At 41.3% G+C, this 23381-nt stretch overlaps 1 protein-coding gene across 1 annotated transcript; it reads left to right on the forward strand.

Moving 5' to 3' along the window:
- The first annotated feature begins 82 nt into the window (after positions 1–82).
- Positions 83–19872, forward strand: TSN (translin). The gene is made up of 6 exons (XM_035305143.3): positions 83–280; positions 1676–1769; positions 2796–2892; positions 14127–14242; positions 15185–15264; positions 17701–19872. Exons 1-6 carry the CDS (start codon positions 215–217, stop codon positions 17932–17934), a joined length of 687 nt encoding a protein of 228 aa, XP_035161034.1. The 5' UTR covers positions 83–214; the 3' UTR covers positions 17935–19872.
- Positions 19873–23381: the final 3509 nt, after the last annotated feature.

Below are 23381 nucleotides of genomic sequence, written 5' to 3' on the forward strand. Positions count from 1 at the left end.
TCCGAACGCAGCGGACGGCGCCTCAGGCAGTGCGGCGGGCAGCCAGTCCTCCCGCGCGCCGCGAGCCTTGGAGGACCCCAGCGACGGCCGTGGCGTAAGACCGGGGGTACGCGGCGACAGCGGCGGCTGCTGCGATTGATTGCGCTGGTTGTAGACGGAGTCCACTTCCCTGGCCGCCCTTGCCACACTGGCTGATTGTTGTGCAGCCAGCGCCATGTCTGTGAGCGAGATCTTCGTGGAGCTGCAAGGCTTTTTGGCTGCCGAGCAGGACATCCGAGAGGCGAGCCCCCTCCCTTTCCCATTCCCTTTCCCTCTCCATGCCTAGCTGGGCCACAACTCCCGGCCCTCCTCCGTGTTTGAGTCTGGGGCGGTGGGGACGCCTCCGAGGGTGGGTTGCTTCCCCTCTAACTTTAGGTTAGGGCATTCCTCGCCCAAATTCTAACACTCTGTCCTGATTCTCCTTGTTCCGGTCTCAGCTTCTCAGCAACACCTGCCTCGTTTGTGTCAGTTTTCCTTCTTTTCAGCGCTTGCTTATATCGAAGGCTCGAATTGCACCTGGTCTTCAGCGAATAGGCGTTTCGTGTATTTGTTGTTGGTGTCTTAAAAGCACCTGTGATCTCCTGTTTAAAACTGTCCTATGATTTCCTATCCCACATAGGATAAAAAAAATCAGACTCTACTGTGGCCCACATGGTCTCTCTTCAATCTCATTTTACGCTTTCTCTCTTTGTGGATGATGTTCACTTTAGCTCTTCATTTCTAGTGCCCCAGTTAGCTTTCTGCCTGTTTGCCTTTGCTGGAATTTGCGTCTTTCCCGTTCTTTTCCTGGTTGTCTTATATTTATCTCCTTAACCTCACAACCTAAAGGATCTATTTCTCATGTTTTCTAGTAGCACATTAACTTTTTTAAAATGTGTGTAATGTTGACTATTTAAAAAAATATCTTCTCCCCCATTGTATGTTAAACCGCCAGAGGGAAGGGATTGTATGCTTGGTTCCCCAAGTATTTACACAGTGCCATGCACCTAAGTGTGCTTAATGAATATTTAAAAAATGAATTAAAGGTCTGGTGCGGTGCCTCATGGCTGTAATCCCAGCACTTTGGGAGGCTGAGGCGGGCGATCACCTGAGGTCAGGAGTTCGAGACCAGTCTGGGCAACATGGTGAAACCCTGTGTCTTCTAAAAATTGAAAAGAAATTTAACGGCGTGGTGGCGCACACCTGTAATCCCAGCTACTGCGGAAGCTGAGGTAGGAGAATCGCTTGAACCCAGGAGGCGGAGGTTGCGGTGATCTTACTTCGCTCCACTGGACTCCAGCCTGGGCAACAGAGCAAGACTCCGTCTCAAAAAAAAAAAAAAAAAAAAAAGTTAGAAATACCCAAGTCTTGTATTGTATTTAATTCTTCCTTTTAGAAATTATGTTCACACACATCATCCGTTTTATAATGTCCCAATTGGATACTTGGGGTGAATGGGTGGCTGTTATCCTTTAAAGGCTACCTGAGGAATCTAAGGCTTTTTAGTGACTTTTTGAAGTCTTACATAGGAAATAAGTGGAAAAGTCAGGACTCCACCTTGGTTATGATAGATCACATATACTATCTAATGTGTTTGATGTCAGCGTATGACAATAATTGTGTTGCATATCTGATTTTTATTTTTACTTCTCTCTAGGAAATCCGAAAAGTTGTACAGAGTTTAGAACAAACAGCTCGAGAGATTTTAACTCTACTGCAAGGGGTCCATCAGGGTGCTGGGTTTCAGGACAGTAAGTTCTTGGTTTTGTATCCAAGTATCTCTTATTTCGAGAGTTAGTTTCTATCTAGAAGACATTTTATAATGAAAAATGTCCATCATGCTTTATGGTGAATCCAAATTGAAGAAGTAGGTGATTTAGTAATTTTGATTTTTCCCCTTCCACATAGTATGGTTTAGATAGGAATGTTTTCTCTATTGTGATAGCATTACAATCGCTTAACCCATTTCCTGTTTAGAAAAAACAGTGCAGCTCTCTGCCAGCACAGGAAAAGGGTTTATAACTCCTTTGTGTTACCTAGCGACTTTTACTTGGCCCTTTTGTATGTGTGTGTGTGTGTGTGTGTGTGTCCAGCCTTTAAGTGATTGAATACCTTTTTATCCCCAACTTCCTGTTGATTTGCATTGAATGCCTTTTAAAATGAGATTAACAGTGTAAAGTGTTCTCAAATAAATGTGTTTGCAGTAAGTCTTGTGAATGAAAGTCAAGTATGCCAAACTTAGAGATGGAACCTTCATTGTAACTCATAGCCAGCGCAGCTAAAAGTGCTGAAGTATATTTTCAGATACAAGAATGATATAACAATGCATTGACACATACCTGAGGCAAGTAATTTTTCTTAATGATATAGAGTTGGGTCATCTTGATTGTGAGTAGTTGGTGAAGGCTTTTTTCTGCCACATACGGGAAGAAGGAACAATCTGATGTTAAGCATTCTCTCAGGAGTGAACAGGAATAGCGGCTGATATGCAGCCCCTGAAGGATGACATCATTTATGACAACTTAGCCAATTACCAATGTGTCTCCTAATATATTCCCTCTTAGCAAGTTGTTTATTTTTGAGTAGAGCTAATTAGTAGGGAAACTAGGGATGATATTTTGAGAGCCAGGTTGAAAAACAGAGATGTGTACATTAGTTGTGAGGTTAAAAAAAAAGTTGATTCATTTCCAGATAGATTACTTAGATTATTAAGCGAGAAGTGTATTTGAAATTTGATAAGTTTTTCATAATTACATTTCGTTATCTTTTGTGATTAGTTCCAAAGAGATGTTTGAAAGCTCGAGAACATTTTGGTACAGTAAAAACACATCTAACATCTTTGAAGACCAAGTTTCCAGCTGAACAGTATTACAGGTTTGTGAGAAAAATAGCATTTTATAATGTTAAGTAAAAAAAGGAGAAAAATTATATGTACCACATGATTGCTTACAACTAGGTAAACATCCTGATGTGTAGGAGTAACGGAAAGAGAAGAACCAAACTAATGATGGTCATGGCAAACATTCGTGATTGTTTCTTCTTCTTTTTTTTTTTTTTTTAAATTTTTTATTGCATTTTAGGTTTTGGGGTACATGTGCAGAACATGCAAGACAGTTGCATAGGTACACACATGGCAGTGTGTTTTGCTTCCTTTCTCCCCTTCACCCACATTTGGCATTTCTCCCCAGGCTATCCCTCCCCAGCTCCCCGCCCTGCTGACCCTCCCCTTTTCCCCCCAGTAGACCCCAGTGTTTAGTACTCCCCTCCCTGTGTCCATGTGTTCTCATTTTTCATCACCCGCCTATGAGTGAGAATATGCGGTATTTCATTTTCTGTTCTTGTGTCAGTTTGCTGAGAATGATGTTCTCCAGATTCATCCATGTCCCTACAAACGACATGAACTCATCATTTCTGATTGCTGCATAATATTTCATGGTGTATATGTGCCACATTTTCCCAATCCAGTCTGTCATCAATGGGCATTTGGGTTGGTTCCAGGTCTTTGCTACTGTAAACAGTGCTGCAATGAACATTTGTGTGCATGTGTCCTTATAGTAGAACGATTTATAGTCCTTTGGATATATACCCAGTAATGGGATTGCTGGGTCAAATGGAATTTCTATTTCTAAGGCCTTGAGGAATCGCCACACTGTCTTCCACAATGGTTGAACTAATTTACACTCCCACCAACAGTGTAAAAGTGTTCCTATTTCTCCACATCCTCTCCAGCATCTGTTGTCTCCAGATTTTTTAATGATCGCCATTCTAACTGGCATGAGATGGTATCTCAATGTGGTTTTGATTTGCATCTCTCTGATGACCAGTGACGATGAGCATTTTTTGATATGACTGTTGGCCTCATACATGTCTTCTTTTGTAAAGTGTCTGTTCATATCCTTTGCCCAATTTTGAATGGGCTTGTTTGTTTTTTTCCTGTAAATCTGTTTGAGTTCTTTGTAAATTCTGGATATCAGCCCTTTGTCAGATGGGTAAACTGCAAAAATTTTTTCCCATTCTATTGGTTGCCGATTCACTCTAGTGATTGTTTCTTTTGCCGTGCAGAAGCTGTGGAGTTTGATTAGGTCCCATTTGTCTATTTTGGCTTTTGTTGCCAATGCTTTTGGTGTTTTGTTCATGAAGTCCTTGCCTACTCCTATGTCCTGGATGGTTTTGCCTAGATTTTCTTCTAGGGTTTTTATGGTGCCAGGTCTTATGTTTAAGTCTTTAATCCATCTGGGGTTAATTTTAGTGTTAGGTGTCGGGAAGGGGTCCAGTTTCTGCTTTCTGCACATGGCTAGCCAGTTTTCCCAACACCATATATTAAACAGGGAATCCTTTCCCTATTGCTTGTTTTTGTCAGGTTTATCAAAGATTGTATGGTTGTAGATATGTTGTGTTGCCTCCGGTGCCTCTGTTTTGTTCCATTGGTCTATATCTCTGTTTTGGTACCAGTACCATGCTGTTTTGATTACTGTAGCCTTGTAGTATAGTTTGAAATCTGGTAGTGTGATGCCCCCCGCTGTGTTCTTTTTGCTTAGAATTGACTTGGCTATGTGGGCTCTCTTTTGGTTCCATATGAAGTTCATGGTGTTTTTTTCCAGTTCTGTGAAGAAAGTCAATGGTAGCTTGATGGGGATAGCGTTGATTCTGTAAATTACTTTGGGCAGTATAGCCATTTTCACAATATTAATTCTTCCTAACCACGAACATGGAATGTTTCTCCATCTGTTTGTGTCCTCCCTTATTTCGTTGAGCAGTGGTTTGTAGTTTTCCTTGAAGAGGTCCCTTACGTTCCTTGTGAGTTGTATTCCTAGGTATTTTGTTCTTTTTGTAGCAATTGTGAATGGCAGTTCGTTCTTGATTTGGCTCTCTTTAAGTCTGTTACTGGTGTAGAGGAAGGCTTGTGATTTTTGCACATTGATTTTATATCCTGAGACTTTGCTGAAGTTGTTTATCAGTTTCAGGAGTTTTTGGGCTGACGCGATGGAGTCTTCTACGTATACTATCATGTCGTCTGCAAATAGAGACAATTTGACTTTCACCTTTCCTATTTGAATACCCTTTATTTCTTTTTCTTGCCCGATTGCTCTGGCTAGAACTTCCAGTACTATATTGAATAGGAGTGGTGAGAGAGGGCATCCTTGTCTAGTGCCACATTTCAAAGGGAATGCTTCCAGTTTTTGCCCATTCAGTATGATATTGGCTGTTGGTTTGTCGTAAATAGCTTTTATTACTTTGAGATACGTTCCATCGATACCAAGTTTATTGAGGGTTTTTAGCATAAAGGGCTGTTGAATTTTGTCAAATGCCTTCTCTGCGTCAATTGAGATAATCATGTGGTTTTTGTTTTTGGTTCTGTTTATGTGGTGTATTACGTTTATAGACTTGCATATGTTGAACCAGCCTTGCATCCCCAGGATGAATCCTACTTGATCATGATGGATAAGTTTTTTGATTTGCTGTTGCAATTGGCTTGCCAATATTTTATTGAAGATTTTTGCATCTATGTTCATCATGGATATTGGCCTGAAGTTTTCTTTTCTTGTTGGGTCTCTGCCGGGTTTTGGTATCAGGATGATGTTGGTCTCATAAAATGATTTGGGAAGGATTCCCTCTTTTTGGATTATTTGGAATAGTTTCAGAAGGAATGGTACCAGCTCCTCTTTGTGTGTCTGGTAGAATTCAGCTGTGAACCCATCTGGACCTGGGCTTGTTTTTGTGGTAGGCTCTTAATTGCTGCCTCAACTTCTGACCTTGTTGTTGGTCTATTCATAGTTTCAGCTTTCTCCTGGTTTAGGCTTGGGAGGACACAGGAGTCCAGGAATTTATCCATTTCTTCCAGGTTTACTAGTTTATGTGCATAGAGTTGTTTGTAATATTCTCTGATGATGGTTTGAATTTCTGTGGAATCTGTGGTGATTTTCCCTTTATCATTTTTTATTACATCTATTTGGTTGTTCTCTCTTTTCTTTTTTATCAATCTGGCTAGTGGTTTGTCTATTTTGTTGATCTTTTCAAAAAACCAGCTCTTGGATTTATTGATTTTTTTGGAGGGTTTTTCATGTCTCTATCTCCTTCAGTTCAGCTCTGATCTTAGTTATTTCTTGTCTTCTGCTGGGTTTTGAGTTTTTTTGATCTTGCTCCTCTAGCTCTTTGAAAATTGACCCTATCCAAAATAGGGTGTCAATTTTGGATCTCTCCATTCTCCTCATATGGGCACTTATTGCTATATATTTTGCTCTAGAGACTGCTTTAAATGTGTCCCAGAGATTCTGGCATGTTGTGTCTTCGTTCTCATTGGTTTCGAAGAACTTCTTTATTTCTGCCTTCATTTCATTGTTTATCCAGTCAACATTCAAGAGCCAGTTGTTCAGTTTCCATGAAGCTGTGCGGTTCTGGGTTGGTTTCTGAATTCTGAGTTCTAACTTGATTGCACTATGGTCTGAGAGACTGTTTGTTATGATTTTAGTTGTTTTGCATTTGCTGAGGAGTGCTTTACTTCCAATTATGTGGTCAATTTTAGAGTAGGTGTGATGTGGTGCTCAGAAGAATGTATATTCTGTGGATTTGGGGTGGAGAGTTCTGTAGATGTCTATCAGGTTTGCTTGCTCCAGGTCTGAGTTCAAGCCCTGGATATCCTTGTTGATTTTCTGTCTGGTTGATCTGTGTAATATTGACAGTGGAGTGTTAAAGTTTCCCACTATTATTGTGTGGGAGTCTAAGTCTCTTTGAAAGTCATTAAGAACTTGCCTTATGTATCTGGGTGCTCCTGTATTGGGTCCATATATGTTTAGGACCGTTAGCTCTTCTTGTTGTATCGATCCTTTTACCATTATGTAATGGCCTTCTTTGTCTCTTTTGATCTTTGTTGCTTTAAAGTCTATTTTATCAGAGATGAGAATTGCAACTCCTGCTTTTTTTTGGTCTCCATTTGCTTGGTGAATCTTCCTCCATCCCTTTATTTTGAGCCTTTGTGTATCCTTGAATGTGAGATGGGTTTACTGGATACAGCACACTGCTGGGTTTTGGATTTTTATCCAATTTGCCAGTCTGTGTCTTTTGATTGGTGCATTTAGTCCATTTACATTTAGGGTTAATATTGTTATGTGTGAATTTGATACTGCCATTTTGATGCTAGCTGGCTGCTTTGGCCGTTAGTTGTTGTAGATTCTTCATTATGTTGATGCTCTTTAGCATTTAGTGTGATTTTGGAATGGCTGGTACTGGTTGTTCCTTTCTCTGTGTAGTGCCTCTTTTAGGAGCTCTTGTAAAGCAGGCCTGGTGGTGACAAAATCTCTGAGTACTTGCTTGTTCGCAAAGGATTTTATTTTTCCTTCACTTCTGAAGCTCAGTTTGGCTGGATATGAAATTCTGGGTTGAAAGTTCTTTTCTTTAAGGATGTTGAATGTTGGCCCCCACTCTCTTCTGGCTTGTAGAGTTTCTGCCGAGAGATCTGCTGTGAGTCTGATGGGCTTCCCTTTGTGGGTGACCTGACCTTTCTCTCTGGCAGCCCTTAGTATTTTCTTTTTTATTTCAACCCTGGTGAATCTGACGATTATGTGTCTTGGGGTTGCTCTTCTTGCAGAATATCTTTGTGGTGTTCTTTGTATTTCCTGCATTTGAGTGTTGGCCTGTCTTGCTAGGTGGGGGAAATTTTCCTGGATAGTATCCTGAAGAGTATTTTCCAGCTTGGATTCATTCTCTTCGTCACATTCTGGTATGCCTATCAAACGTAGGTTAGGTCTCTTCACATAGTCCCACATTTCTTGGAGACTTTGTTCATTCCTTTTTGCGCTTTTTTCTCTAATCTTGGTTTCTCTTTTTATTTCATTGAGTTGACTTCGACTTCTGATATTCTTTCTTTTGCTTGGTCAATTCGGCTGTTGAAACTTGTGCATGCTTCGTGAAGTTCTCGTATTGTGTTTTTCAGCTCCTTCAATTCATTCATATTCCTCTCTAAGTTATCCATTGTTATCATTTCGTCAAATCTTTTTTCAAATCCTTTTTCAAGGTTCTTAGTTTCTTTGCATTGATTTAAAACATGTTCTTTTAGCTCACAAAAGTTTCTCATTATCCACCTTCTGAAGTCTAATTCCATCGTTTTGTCACAGTCATTCTCCGTCCAGCTTTGTTCCCTTGCTGGTGAGGAGTTTTGGTCCTTTGTAGGAGGCAAGGTGTTCTGGTTTCGGGTGTTTTCCTCCTTTTTGTGCTGGTTTCTTCCCATCTTTGTTGATTTATCCACCTGTCGTTTGTGGAGTTGCTGACTTTTCGATTTGGTGTCTGAGTGGACGTCCAGATTGTTGATGATGAAGTATTTCTGTTACTTGGTTTTCCTTCTAACAGTCTAGCCCCTTTACTGTACAACTGCTGAGGTCCACTCCAGGTCCTGCTAGTCTGGGGTGCACCTGTAGCAGCTGTGGAACAGTGAGGGATGCTCCCAGTTTCTTTTTCTACTATCTTTGTCCCAGAATGATGCCTGCCAAATGTCAGTCTTCTGGATATTGAGGGGTCAGGGAGCTGCTTGAGCAGACAGTCTGTACTTTATAGGAGCTCAAGTGCTGAGCTGTGAGCTCTGTTTTTCATTCAGGGCTGTTAGGCTGCTACGTTTAATTCTGCTGTAGCAGAACTCATTACAAAAAACCTTTTTTTTTCTCAGATGCTCTGTCTCGGGGGGTTGGGGCTTTCTTTATGAGTGTCTGTTGTGCTGTTCTGCCCAGCTAGGCGGCAGTCTAGTCACTATTTGCCTGCTGAGGCTCCGCCCTGCTGGTGTGAGGTGTGCCCTTTTGCTGCAGGCTCTGCCCTGCTGCTGCGGTCTCCGCCCTGCTGCCAGGACTAGTCTCTCTGTTGTGGCAGGTTGCCTCGGCAACGGCAGGCTTTGTCAGCAATGGGTGTGTACCTCAGTAGGGGCGGATTGCCTCAGTAATGGCGGACGCCCCTCCCACACTGAGCTGCACCATCCTGGGTTCAGGTGTGCCCGCAGTGAAACTCTCCACCTGGAGCGTTTGGAATCGCCGTTTTGTTTGTCCCACTGCCCTGGCCCAAATGCCGTTTCCCTGGAATCTCCTGGCATGGCTCACTGTCCAAGTCCCATTCAATCAGATGGATATACCAATCTGCCCTCTGAAGTCTCAGATTGCTGGTTCAACAGGGCACCCGGACCCGTGCGCTTTGTGCGGAGTGCTGTGGAGCGCCGCTGTGCTGTAGTGCCGGCCGCCGGCTGCACCGGTCAAAACCTCTTCGCTGGCACCCTGCGTCTCTATTATACCTGGGAATTTCCCCATTCTGTGGGCAACAAAGATCCATCTGGAAATGCGGCCCTGACTCACCCTCCATGCGTTCACCGAGAGCTTCAATCCTGGGTTGTTCTCACCGCGTCTTCTTGAGTCCGTCTCCTTTTTTACTTTCTAAATCTTCTTAAGGAACATGTATTACTTTTGCAGTGAAAAAGCAATGAAAAAGAAAATGTGGTATGAAGGTCAGAAGAATATCTTTTTGCTGTATTTTGGTTTCTTGTGAAATTGGATGAACTATAGTTATGGAGGTAATGAGATTAGATGGCGGTATATATAAATAGAGTCGAGTTTTCCTTTGAAGCTTGAATTTCACTGCCAAGTGACATATATAGCTAATATTTTATGCCACATCTTCTTGTTGAATCTACAACACTGTTAATTTTAAGATACACCATTATTTTATGTAAGGAAGGAAAATTTTGCCAGTCATAATTGTGAAACATGAGTCAGACGAGGTGGCTCACACCTGTAATCTCAGAATTTTGGGAGTCCAAGTGGGGGCAGCACCTGAGGTCATGAATTGGAAACCAGCCTGGCCAGCATGGGAAATCTCTTGTCTACTAAAAATACAAAACTTAGCTGGGTGTGCTGGTTCACACTTGTAATCCCAGTCACTTGGGAGGCTAAGGTAGGAAAATCACTCAAACCTGGGAGGCGGAGGTTGCAGTGAGCTGAGGTTGCATCATTGCACTCCAGCCTGGGCAACAGAGTGAGACTTCATCTGAGAAAAAAAAATTTGTGAAACATGGGTTGTGAAAGGTATACTGGTTTCATATGTGTTAAACTGGGAAAAACTGCATCTGACTCAAGAATTTCTACTTATTTTAATTTTCTTACAAAAAAAGACATTATTTTAAGACATATGTATCAACAGTAAATAAGATGAGTATTTTCAGGGGTGGAAAGTCTAACCTCACGAGAATATTCTTTTTTTTTTTTTTTTTGGTGGGGGGAGGAACCAGGAAGGAAGGGAAGAAGGACGGTAGGGAGGAAGGAAGGGATGAAGGAAGGAAGGAAGGGAGGAAGCGGGGAGGGAGGGAGGGAGGGAGGGAAGGGAAGAAAGGAAATCAAGCATTGAAAGAGACATTGCCGACCTGGATCTAGAGGTTTACAAGTTGATTTCTTTTTTTTTTGAGAGAAGGAAAGAAAAAAAAAATAAGTAAAGGAGAGGAAGAAAGAGGAAGAGAAAGAGGGAGAGTAAATGGAAATATTGCTTAATTTTGAAAAAAATTGGGTATTAATAATGGCCAATCAATGTTTTATTTAAACTAATGGGTAGGTGTGATGTGGTATTGACAAGAATGTATATTTTGTGTATTTGAAGTGGAGAGCTCCATAAATATTTATTAAGTTTACTTGTTCTGGATCTGAGTTCGAGTCCTTGATATCCTTATTAATTTTCTGTCTCATTGAATCTAAGTCTCCTATCTGGATGTTAGGATCGTTAGCTCTTGTTGCATTGATCCTTTTACCACTATATCTTTGTTGCTTTAAAATCTATTTTATCCGATACAAGAATTGCAACTCCTGCTTTTTATTTATTTATTATTTATTTTTGCTCTCCATTTGGTTGGTAAATCTTTCTCCATCCCTTTGTTTTGAGTCTTTGTGTATCCTTGCATGTGAAACAGGTCTGGATGTAACATGCCGTTGGGTTTTGGCTGTGTCTTTTGATTGGGAATTTAGTCAATTTAAATTTAGGGTTACTGCCATTTGATGTTGACTGGCTGTTTTATCCATTTGTTGGTGTAAATTCTTCTTTATGTTGGTGCTCTTTACTTTTTGGTGTATTTTTAGAAAGGCTAATACTGGTTGTTTCTTTCTGTGTGTAATGCTTCTTTCAGAAGCTCTTGTAAAGCAGGCCTGGTGGTAATAAAATCTCTGAGTTCTTGCTTGTTCATAAAAGATTTTATTTTTCCTTCAGTTGTGAAGCTTAGTTTGGCTGGATATGAAATTCTGGGCTGAAGGTTCTGTTCTTTGAGGATGTTGAATATTGGCCCCCACTCTCTTCTGGCCTGTAGAGTTTCTAACGAGAGATCTGCTGTAAGTCTGATAGGCTTGCCTTTGTGGGTTATCCGACCTTTCTCTCTGGCTGCCCTTAGTATCCTCTCCTTCGTTTCAACCCTGGTGAATCTAACGATTATGTGCCTTGGGGTTGCTCTTCTTGAGGAATATCTTTGTGGTGTTCTCTGTATTACCTGGGGTTGAATGTTGACCTGCTTTGCTAGTTTAGGAAAATTTTCCTGAATAATATCCTGAAGGGTATTTTCCAGCTTGGATTCATTCTCTCCGTCGCATTCAGGTACACCTATCAAACGTAAATTTGGTCTTTTCACATAGTCCCACATTTCTTGGAGACTTTGCTCATTCCTTTTTATCCTTTTTTCTCTAATCTTTTCTTCACGTTTTATTTCATTAAGTTGGACTTTGACCTCTGATATCCCTTCTTCTGCTTGAACAATTTGAGTGTTTAAACCTGTGCATACTTCTGGGAGTTCCTGTATTGTATTCTTCAGTTCCATTAATTCACTCATACTCCTCTCTAAGTTGTCTATTCTCAATAGGATTTCATCAAACCTTTTTTCAAAGTTCCTAGTTTCTTTACGTTGGGCTACAACATGTTCTTTTAACTCACCGAAGTTTGTTATTATCCATTCCTTGAAGAGTGATTCTGTCATCAGGAGGCGCTCGTTCTCCATCAAGCCTTGTTCCATTGTTGATGTGGAACTGTGATCATCTTTAGAGGGAGAGGCGTTCTGACTTTGAGTATTCTCAGCTTTTTTACGCTGGTTTCTTCCCGTCATTGTAAATTTATCCTCCTCTCGTCTTTGAAATTACCAACTTTCAGATTAGGTCTCTTGAGTGGACGTCCAGGTTGTTAGTTCCCAGGGCCAGAGCAGCGGCGTTAAAACTGATGGTGCTTTTCTGCCCAGGATTCTCCTGTCGGGCTTCCTTCTTGTTTCCGTAGTAGGCGACTCTGCCTTCCCGGGGCTCCAAACCTCGGTCAGAAGGGGAAGCGGTCCCATTTACTCTGCTCCGAGAGCTGCCGCGCCGAGGTGCCGGCGGAACCGCTGTGCCGACCACGAGAGTCACTCTGGCGACCCGTGTGTTTCCACCACTGGGGGATCTTCTGCTCCGTGAGTGACGAGACTTTGTCTGAAAGTGTGGCGTCCTCTAGTTCTCCGCGCCTTCCCTGAGAGCTGCAATCCCGGGATGTTAGCGATCGGCCATCTTGGATCGTTCTCCGAGAATATTCTTTAAAGCAGAGGCTGACAAACCACTAGTGGCTGCGGCCTGTGGGAGCTAAGAATTGCTTTTATTTTTTCAAGAGCTGTCCCTTTAAAAAAAAGAAAACTCCCAGATAAGAAGATGTAACAGTGAAAGTGGCCCACAAAGTCTATTTACTGCTTGGTCCTTTACAGAAAAAATTTGTTGACCCTTGCTGTAAGGTAGGGGTTCCTAACCCCTAGGCTGTGGACTGGTACAGGCCTGTTAGGACCTGGGGTACACAGAAGGAGGTGAGTGGTGGGTGAGTGAGTGAAGCTTCATCTGTATTTACAGCTGCTCCCCATGGCTTCCCATTACTGCCTGAGCTCCACCTCCTGTCAGGTTGGTGGCCCATCTGATTCTCATAGTAGTGAGAACCTTAATGCTGACTGCATGGGAGAGATCTAGGTTGCATGCTCCTTATGAGAATCTAATGCCTGATGATCTGAAGTGGAACAATTTCACCTGAAACCATCTGCCCCACTTCTGTGGAAAAATTGTCTTCTGTGAAACCAGTCCCTGGTGCTGAATGGGTCAGGGACTGCTGTTGTCATAATTGAAGCACAGAGAGAGGTAGGACAGTAGACCTAGCGGGGTCGTTAGAGACCGTCTCTGTATGTGACACACAAGCCGCCCTCTGGCTAGATTTGGCCTTGAGAAGGGTTTATGTGACTGCATTGTGTTGAGACCCTTTTTTGAATTTATTCCCACATTTGAAAATCAGGAGGCACAGTGTAATTATCCACAGGTTGTAAAATGTTGTTTTCTTTTTTCAGGCTTCTAGCTCAGTATTCTATCACTTTAAGTCCATTTGTTTAGTGATTGCAAACGGTAATTTTGTGAATCAGAATTTTCTTGGTATCCTGCACTCAAAATGTAGGAGTAAGTTGAGGCTACAGTTGTCTTCAATTGTCAGTTGCAAATTTTTATTTTTCTCAAAGCAGTATGACTGTTCTTTCTGATTAAACTTAGAAAGCATGATTGCTCTTGTAATTTGTAATCTTCAGTTGTAAATTTTCTTTTTTTTTTTTTTCAAGCGGAGTTACACTCTGTCGCCCAGGCTGGTGTGATCTTGGGTCACTGCAGCCTCCGCCTCCCAGGTTCAAGCGATTGCCCCACCTCAGCCTCCTGAGTAGCTGGGACTATGGGTGTGCGCCACCACACCTGGCTAATTTTTGTATTTTTTGTAGAGATGGGGTTTTGCCATGTTGGCCAGGCTGGTCTTGAACTCCAGACCTCAGGTGATCCACCTGCCTCGGCCTCCCAAAGTCCTGGGATTACAGGCATGAGCCACCACACCCGGTGTAAATTTTCATATTCATCAAAATTAGACGATATTTGCTCACTGATTAAACTTAAATAATTGTTATAAATTTGAACTTGTAAAATTTATGGTAAATGTCATATTGCTCTTTATATATTGGGGCTTTGCATAAGATTTAATTTGAAAAATGATCTTATTTCTGCACTGTTTGAACATGACTGTATTAAGCCCATCTCTCTGAAGGTCTACAGCCTTGGAGGTTAAGTGTGCTTATTTTCCTGCAGATTTCATGAGCACTGGAGGTTTGTATTGCAGCGCTTGGTCTTCTTGGCAGCATTTGTTGTGTATTTGGAAACAGAAACACTAGTGACTCGAGAAGCGGTTACAGAAATTCTTGGCAGTAAGTGTCTTCATTAGTGGGATCTGCAGAATCAGGCATGGTTGCTTAGATTTTGGTGGAAAGGGTGGTTATACTTTGTTTATTAAAACAAATAAGAACTAACTAAAAACCACTTACAGTCGTAGCTTGTTATCTGAGGATGACTGGATCCAGAACTCTCCCAATACCAAAATCTGAGGATGTTCAAGTCCCTTATATAAAATGGTACAGTATTTGTATGTAACCTGTACACATCCTCCCACATACTTTAAATCATCTCTAATTACTTAAAATGTCTAATACAGTATGAGTGCTGTATAAATAGTTGTTATACTGTATTTAAAAAATTTATATTTTGAATTGTTGTATTGTCATTTTTATTTATTTTTCCCAAGTATTTTCAGTCTGCAGTTGGTCAGCACAGAGGGCCAACTGTACTTGGAAACACAAAAGCTAAAAATAATAGTGGCTAACTCATTTGCACTTGCTTCTTTCAGTTTTTAAAATTGGATTTTTAAAAATGTCAAGCCTACAGGAAAATGGAAAGAACAGTACGATGAATACCTGTTTACAGGACACTTAGATTTGCCACTTGTTAACATTTTACTACATTTGCTTAATCTTCTCATTTTGTGTCTTTGTCAGCCATTTGGAAGGTAGTTGCAAATATCATAACTCCTTTTTTAAATGCTTTATCATGCACTTTGTAACAAGTGTATTCTCTGACCCGACTAGACACCATTTTGATAATACTACTTTTTAAGGAAGACTGAATTGAATTTTGCTTAAGAGCTCAAAAAATCCACAGTGCAGTCTAGTTGCCAAGGGTGTGAATATATTACAAAGCCAGATTTTAAAAGATTCATCCTTTTCACTTAATTTGGGAGAAATTGTGTGTGTATTTTTATATTCTGAGGCTTAAATGGCATTCACAGCATGCCTCTATTTTCATGTGTTTTTTAGTTGAGCCAGATCGGGAGAAAGGATTTCATCTGGATGTAGAAGATTATCTCTCAGGAGTTCTAATTCTTGCCAGTGAACTGGTAAGCTCAGTCATTTGCTGGTTGCTTTTTTGATCTTTCTGCTTCACTGTCACTTTTTAAAATGGGTACCAAAATTCAAGAAGTCTGAAATCTTTTCTAAGCCGTCTCTCAGTCACCAGTTAGTCATTGACTGGCACTGTATGTGTTACAGTTTACCGGGCATCAGGGAAAAGCTGGATCAAATGATGAGTTCATACTTACTCAGTTATGAATTTTTTCTTTTTTTTGAGGCAGAGTTTTGCTCTTGTTGCACAGGCTAGAGTGCAATGGTGCGATCTTGGCTCACCACAAGCTCTGCTGTCCAGGTTCAAGTGATTCTCCTGCCTCAGCCTCCTGAGTGGCTGGTATTACAGGCATGTGCCACCAAGCGTGGCTAATTTTTTGTTTTTAGTAGAGACGGAGTTTCTGTAGGTTGGTCAGGCTGGTCTGGAACTCCCAACCTCAGGTGTTCTGCCCGTCTTGACCTCCCAAAGTGCTGGGATTACAGGCGTGAGCCACTGCGCCTGGCCTGAGTTATGTATTTTTTTTTGTATTTTTAGTAGAGCTGCGGTTTCACTGCGTTGGCCAGGCTGGTCTCTAACTGTTGACCTTCGGTAATCCACCCGCCTCAGCCTCCCAAAGTGCTGGGATTACAGGCTTGAGCCACTGCGCCTGGCCAGTGAATTTTTAAAAGATGATAAGACCTTTTCTTTGTAGGGTAGTGGCAAAACATCTATTCTTTGTGACAGCGTTAATTCATGTAATTGTTTTGAAGACTTATTTATCTATATAACTATGTAAGTTATTCTTATCCTTTATTCTGTTAATCACTGTCTAGGAAAATTGCCCTGTAAAAGTCTAAAGAGGAAAAAAGCTCTCAGTAAAAATTGAGTAGTTGTGATAGAGACTGTACCAGTCTGCAGAGGTGAAAATATTTACTATCTGGCTTACTAAGAAAGTTGCCTATCCTTGCTTCACAGGAAAGCAGTCCAGGGCTGGTCTGATGATTCCTTGATCTTTGGCCTGAGGTTCTTCCAGCCTCAGCTTCTTTCTTATGTTCCAGAACTGTTGCTTTGTTCACGTCTTCACTGTAGCCAGCAATAGGAGGAAATGGGGAAAGGATATGCCCTCCTACTTTGAGGAAATTTCTTTGAGGCTGTACACACAAGTTCTATTTAATATTCTGGTGCCTTGTCTGCAGGGTAGGCAGAAATGGAGTCATTGGAGTGGGTATGTGTGCATTGAAAACCTGAGGAAGATGGGGAGAATGGATAATGGGGTTCACTTGCCGGCTGTACCAGTTGTCTGACTTGTTGGAGACAGTTGACCAGTAAACTTGTAGCACCTTTTCGGTATTAGTTAAGTGTGAGGTGTCTTTAGGACCATACTTGTTGGGGCTAGGTGCAGTGGCTTACACCTGTAATCCTGGCAATTTGGGAGGCAAAGGTGGGAGGATCACTTGAGGCCAAGAGTTCTATTCCAGCCTTAGCAACAAAGCAAGACCCCTTTCTATTTATATTAAAAAAGAAAACAAAAAAACCTGTATGTGTTGAGAATGCCTAAAGGGGTAGTGTAGGTAAGTCTGGAAAAGTGGAGAGGATTTTCCGGAAAGGGGTATCTTTTTTTTTTATTATTTTATTAAGCCAGTCAAAAATAGCAGTAGAGGGGTTGTATCCTGAGAAGGGGAATGTTGAGCTGGGTCTTGAAATAAATCTTAGCTCTCCTTCAAGACAGTGTTAAACTGACATAACTTTAGCTGCTTATCTGAAGTCTGCCTTACTTTTTTTTTTTTTGAGATGGAGTCTTGCTCTGTTGCCCTGGCTGGAGTGCAGTGGTGTGACCTCGGCTCATTGCATCCTCTGCCTCCTGGGTTCAAGCCATTCTTCTGCCTTAGCTTCCCAGTAGCTGGGATTACAGGCATGTGCCATCATGCCCAGCTAATTTTTGTATTTTTAGTAGAGACAGGGTTTCACCATGTTGGCCAGGCTGGTCTCAAACTCCTGATCTTGTGATCCACCCGCTTTGGCCTCCCAAAATGCCCAGCCTGCCTTCTTGATTCTAGGGGACTGGAGTGGCAGCTTAGTAGGTGGGCTCTAGAAATGTGATCATTTGGCAGAGGTTGGAAGAGATAGCAGAGCTGCTGTGATGTACTTTGTCATTTATTTCTTCCATATAAGATGCTTGTGTAATGTAGCACTTTATTATTCAATAGCCAGTTTAAGAAATTAGAGAAATTTTAGATGTTATATTAAATTTTTCTTGGCAGAAATGGTCTCATTTTCAGGGAGATTCTTTTTGGAGAAGCTCCTATCTTGTCTGTGCTTGCATGTACCCTGAGGTGGAACATCAGCGTAGCTGTTTATGCCAGCTTGTGGTTCTTCTAGTTGTGATTTGGAGGAAGATGCGCTGAGGAGGAGCCATGTTGTAACAAGCCCCCATTTCTCTTTCCTGGTATAGTCGAGGCTGTCTGTCAACAGTGTGACTGCTGGAGACTACTCCCGACCCCTCCACATCTCAACCTTCATCAATGAGCTGGATTCTGGTTTCCGTCTTCTCAACCTGAAAAATGACTCCCTGAGGAAGCGCTACGATGGATTGAAATACGACGTGAAGAAAGTAGAGGAGGTGGTCTATGATCTCTCCATCCGGGGCTTCAATAAGGAGACGGCAGCAGCTTGTGGTGAAAAATAGGAGGCTCTCCTTGCTCCTGGCCTTGCTGACCTCAGCGGTTGCCAGGAAGGGGTTAGCCCAGAGTGCCTCTTACGGTAGTTAGGATGCCCAGTTGCTAAACACTGCGCTTTATTTTCTTAACCAGTTGTGTGGTGTGAGTATCAGAATTGAAACACTTTTTTGGGGGTAAAAAATAGAGCCTTTACATGGACAGAATTTTCTTTGTTATTTTAGTGAATTTGCTCTGTAATTCAGTGTATTTCAGTTCTGTCAAAAAGTGTAAATGTTAGTTTCTTGGTAAAGTCCTTTTCTTGCCTACGTTGACTTTTGATGTACTGATTGAGAAGTTCTTTGTCTCATTTGTGATTCTTCCAGATGTGATGCTTGATATTTTCTATATCCAAGTTAGCCATCCACACCCAGGCATAGCCTGGATACGGTATAGTAACATAGATAATTAAAAAGATGGTTGCCAAGCAAGGAAAACTTATTTTATATTTTCCCTTCCTTATTTTAAGCATTGTGAGTAAATGAGATGGTGAATTTTTTTTGCCAAGAGAATTTAGCCCCAGGTTCTCTCTCACTGCCATCAAAATATAAGAGATTAAACTGCAAAGTCAAGTTCAACAGATTATTTTGGAAGGTTTTTGTATTAAGGGATTTAGTAACATCTTATCATTTAGTTGTCCACCAGGCAGGGAGTAGGGCTTAGTGTTTTAAAACACCTCTGCTTTCTGATGTTGCCTTAATGTTCTGCTCTTGCAGCAATTAAAAATTGTCTTCATGTACATTTGGAATTAACACGTTACGTGATATATTCCTAAACTATAAAACCTTTTTCCCAGCAGTCAGCAAGATCATTTCATCTGAGAGTATAAAGTCACCCACGTAAGTTAATAAGCAAAATCCTGACCATTATATTGTTAGAGAAAAATGCTTTCTTTGGAAGAAAGATAAAATAGTGAATTATAAATAAACCAGGTCGGGTGTGGTGGCTCACACCTGTAATCCCAGCACATTGGGAGGCCGAGGCAGGGGGATTGCTTGAGTTCAGGAGTTTGAGACCAGCCTGGGCAACAGAGTGAGACCCCATCTCTATATGAAAATATAAAACACAAAAGCACACACAGAATAAATCAGTGGGATTTGGTAATATGTTTTAGAGTAAGAAATTTCAGGTTGTTGGTGACTTATCCCAACAGTCAGGTTTTAAATGTACAGTTTGAGGCGAGTCATGTAAATACTGTTGGTGGTCTTTCCCCCATGCCCCAATTTTCAGGTAGTACTAAAAGTATGTGTCAGGAAACATCTTGAATTGAGATGATTAAAATGGTGACTTAATCCATTTTGCACCCACAGAAAGGAAAGTGCTTTCCAGAATAATATGAAGTATCTAACAGTGTCACCTTTTCTTACCTGATCAACAATTTGGGCTTCCTGTTTGTATGAGGGGCTATTTGGCATACCCTTCACAGGTTTTATCAGGCCCCAAGTTAAAGGCTGACTACGTTTTTCCATTGCGAGGAAAGAAGTTGAAATGAGACGTGAGTTACTGTGCATTGGGATTTTAGAACAATTTTCTTGACAGCTCTTTTTGTGAAGTTTGTAGGAAGACAAAGGTGTTAAGTTCTTAAAAGTGCCAATGATGGTCACTTAAAACGTGTGTTAATAGCACTGCCAGGATCAAGCATGAAAGGCTAATTATATCCTCACACATGAGGCAATAAGTTGGATAATAGGGTTTTTTCCCCATCTTTAAGTATTGATTCTGCTTGAGAATATTGAAGTACTTGCCAGAGGTTGTGGATTTTAGTTTTAACAAATGTAAGTTACATGGAGAAACACACTCTGGTCTTGGATTCCATTTGAGGATTTAGAAGTGTCATGTTTATAATTATTAAGTTGTGTTTGTTGCTGGCTTGTTGTAAAGCAATAAAAATTTTTTTGGTCTTTTTGTAACTGAGTGTGCTGATATAAGAACTCTTCCATATGGATAACAAATTCTGAGTATTTTTTTTGAGGCTAAAGAAGACCGGGATGACAAGCACATACTGCTGTGTAATGGTTACACCATCCAAAAGACACCAGCTGCTCAGAGTTTTATGCTGTAAAGTGCAGATAACATTTGTGTGTTATAACTTGATTGGGGAATTAAAGGTCATTTAACTGAAGATGTTGAAAAACCTGGGCTCTGGTTTTAGTACACCAGAATTATTTTTTCCACTTTGAGAAAATCAAGCAGGTTAGAGAAAACAGTGATGAATTAGGGGACACTTTCTAATGGATTCATTTGTAAGAAGAGAAGCAGCCATATACACTTGGGTAGATTTGCTGTGTCTTAAACTTGAATAATAATATAAGTAATGCTTAAGGGAGTTTAGTAGAGTATAGGAAAGCTTTGACAGTGTCTTGAGACCTCTAAGAAGCTAAAGAGATTAAGACAAAGATGCAGGTTGCTACTGGAGTAGTTTCATAATTGTGTACTCAGAAATTAAAGCTTGCTTGTTTCTTGGTCTGGACTAAGCGATTTGTCCTTCTTTTCAGATAGAGCATCACTGTCAGTGCTAACACCAAAATAAGACTTTCCCTGAGCTTGAAATAATTTGTTTTTTTAGTTTCTAATAAGCAGCAAACAAGCAAAAATAAACAATGTCCCTTCCACTGGACAACAACAACAGCAATAACAAACATTTAAAGGCCGTAAAATTGCCAGGACTGGTTGGTTGAATGAGTGAGCTGGGTGCAGGCAGTGGGGCGAGATGGGATGGGAGAAGGAGAAATCTAGCATTGGTGGCAGGTTTCTGGCCCAAGTTCGGTGCCATTCACTGAAGTGAGGAGTGTAGCAAGATCGAATGTTTGGTTGGGGCTGGGCAGCTGATACATTTGCTTTTGAATGTGCTGGATTTATGACACTGGAGCAGCCAGATGGATAAATCAAAAGTGAGTAAGAGCTCCCTGGAGAGCATGTAGAATAAGAGTCACAAGCTGTGGACAAATTCTCGGTTAACAGCATGGCTTAACAAGGTAAGCAGAGGAAATAGAGTCTGTGAGGAAGTGGAGTAATGGTCAGAGAGGTTAACAGAATGATAAGAGTGGCTTGTTTCCGAAGCCAGGGAATAAAGGGTTTTAAGTTTTTGGGTGAGAGAATGAAAGTAATCTACAGCCTGGGAGCTCCATGACTGATCTGTCAGGCTATCCTGTGGTAACACCACTAGAGCTCATAGGCAAAGAACAAGGTTCATTTCTCACTCATGTTCCCTCTCCAGTGCAGCTTAGTTGGGGATCTGCTCCATGTTGTCCTTATGTAGGGTGACAGAGCAGCAACTAACTAGACCATCGCTAGTTGTAATGGGAGAGGGAGGGAGCTGTGGAATGTCTTGCACAAACACGTGATCTGGTCACTCTAACAATTTTTTTAAGAGACAATCTGGCTCTGTCACTGGGCTGGAGTGCATTAGTGCAGTCTGGGCTCACTGTAACCGTCACCTTCTGGGCTCAAGTGATCTGCCCACTTCAGCCTCCCTAGTATTAATAGCTGGGACTACAGGTGCATGCTACCATGCTTGGTTAATTTAAAAAATTTTTTACAGAGACAGGGTTTTGCAATGTTGCCCAGGCTGGTCTCAAACTCCTAGGCTCAAGTGATCCTCCCACCTTGGCCTCCCAATGTTTTGGGAGTACAGGTGTGAGCCACTGCACCCAGCTTCAATTCATTGTTTAGAGCTAGACATGTGGCCCTGGTAAACCACAAGGGGGTCAGGAAGTGAAATCCTATTTCGCAGGATGAGAGTCAGGATGGAGGGACAAATACTGAAGTTTGGGGGGATGTTTAGTTTATAAAATAAATAGTAGTAATATTTCCATAAACACCCATTGGCTTGGGAGGGAGAATGTCCCAGGACCACTCGTGTTTGACAGAGTTCTCTGGTGTGTGTGCATTTGTTGGTGTTATGGGTATTTTAAGCCAGTGTTCAATGAGGTCTCCATGTTCCAAGCACTGGGCCTAACATTTTATCTAGTTATCTCATTTTGTCCTTGTAACCACTCTATGAGGTAGCTACTACCATTTTCCCTACTTTAGATTTGGCTTCAAGAGGGCAGTTAACTTGAGTTCATAGTTGTGAAATGAAAGCTGCGATTTAGAACCCAGTTATTCTGGCTCGACATTCAGACAGACCATTTCTTCCTGGATGCTCTTGCATGGAATCACTTCATAGCCTGACAAGGCAAATGTTAAATCCAGAAATAGTTGAGAGCACACAGTGTATGTTTAACTTTGGACTAAGTGTGGTTCGTCATAAAAATGAGCATGAAAATAAATAGACTTGGTCCTCACCTTCAAGATATTTAGATCTAGTTGCAGGGGAGGAGGTGTTGAGAAAAGATATGAAACAGGTATGAGGTTAAATATTCAACTAATATTTGAGTGCCTACTATGATTTATTTTTAACAGCTTTGTTGAAATACATTCACATATAAAATTGACTCATATCAAGTGTATGATTCAGTGATTTAATTTACCATCACCGTAAATCAATTTTAGAACTTTTTTTTATCTCCCCAAAATATCTCTACTTGTACTGCCAGCCCTAGATGACACTAATCTAATTTTCATCTTTATAAATTTGCCTTTTCTGGACATTTCATAGAAATGGACTGCTACAGTGTATGATCTCTTGTGTCTTTTCACTTAGCATAATGTTTTTAGCCCTGTTGCCAGGCTGGAGTACAGTGGTGTGATCTTGGCTTACTGCAACCTCCGCCTCCCAGGTTCAGGTGATTCTCCTCCTTCAGCTTCCTGAGTAGCTGGGACTACAGGTACATGCCACCATGCCCAGCTAAGTTTTGTATTTTTAGTAGAGACGGGTATCACCATTTTGGCCAGGATGGTCTTAATCTCTCAACCTTGTGGTCTGTCCATCTCAGCCTCCCAAAGTGCTGGGATTTACAGGTGTGAGCCACTGCACCTGGACTGTTCCTTTTTATTGCAAAGTAGTATTCCATTGTTTGTATATTCCACATTTTTTTTTTTTTTTTTTTTGAGATGGAGACTTGGTCTGTCACTCAGGCTGGAGTACAGTGGCATGATCTTGGCTCACTGCAATTTCTGCCTTCTGGGTTCAAGCGATTCTCCTACCTTAGCCTCCTGAATAGCTGGGATTATAGGCATGCACAACCATGCCCCGCTAATTTTTGTATTTTTACTAGAGATGGGGTTTCACCATGTTGGCCAGGCTGATCTTGAACTCGACCTTGGGTGATGGGCCCATCTCAGCTTCCCAAAGTGCTGGAATTACAGATGTGAGCCACTGTGATTGGCCACATGTTTCACATTTTATCTCTATGTTCATCACATGATGACATCTATACATTCATCACACGATGACACATTTTAAGTTTTCATTTTTTTGGCTATTGTGAATAATGCTGCTCTGAACATTAGCATGCAAGTCTGTGTGAATTTAAGT

This window comes from Callithrix jacchus, chromosome 6, assembly GCF_049354715.1.
Source record: "Callithrix jacchus isolate 240 chromosome 6, calJac240_pri, whole genome shotgun sequence".
Classification (NCBI taxonomy): domain Eukaryota; kingdom Metazoa; phylum Chordata; class Mammalia; order Primates; family Cebidae; genus Callithrix; species Callithrix jacchus.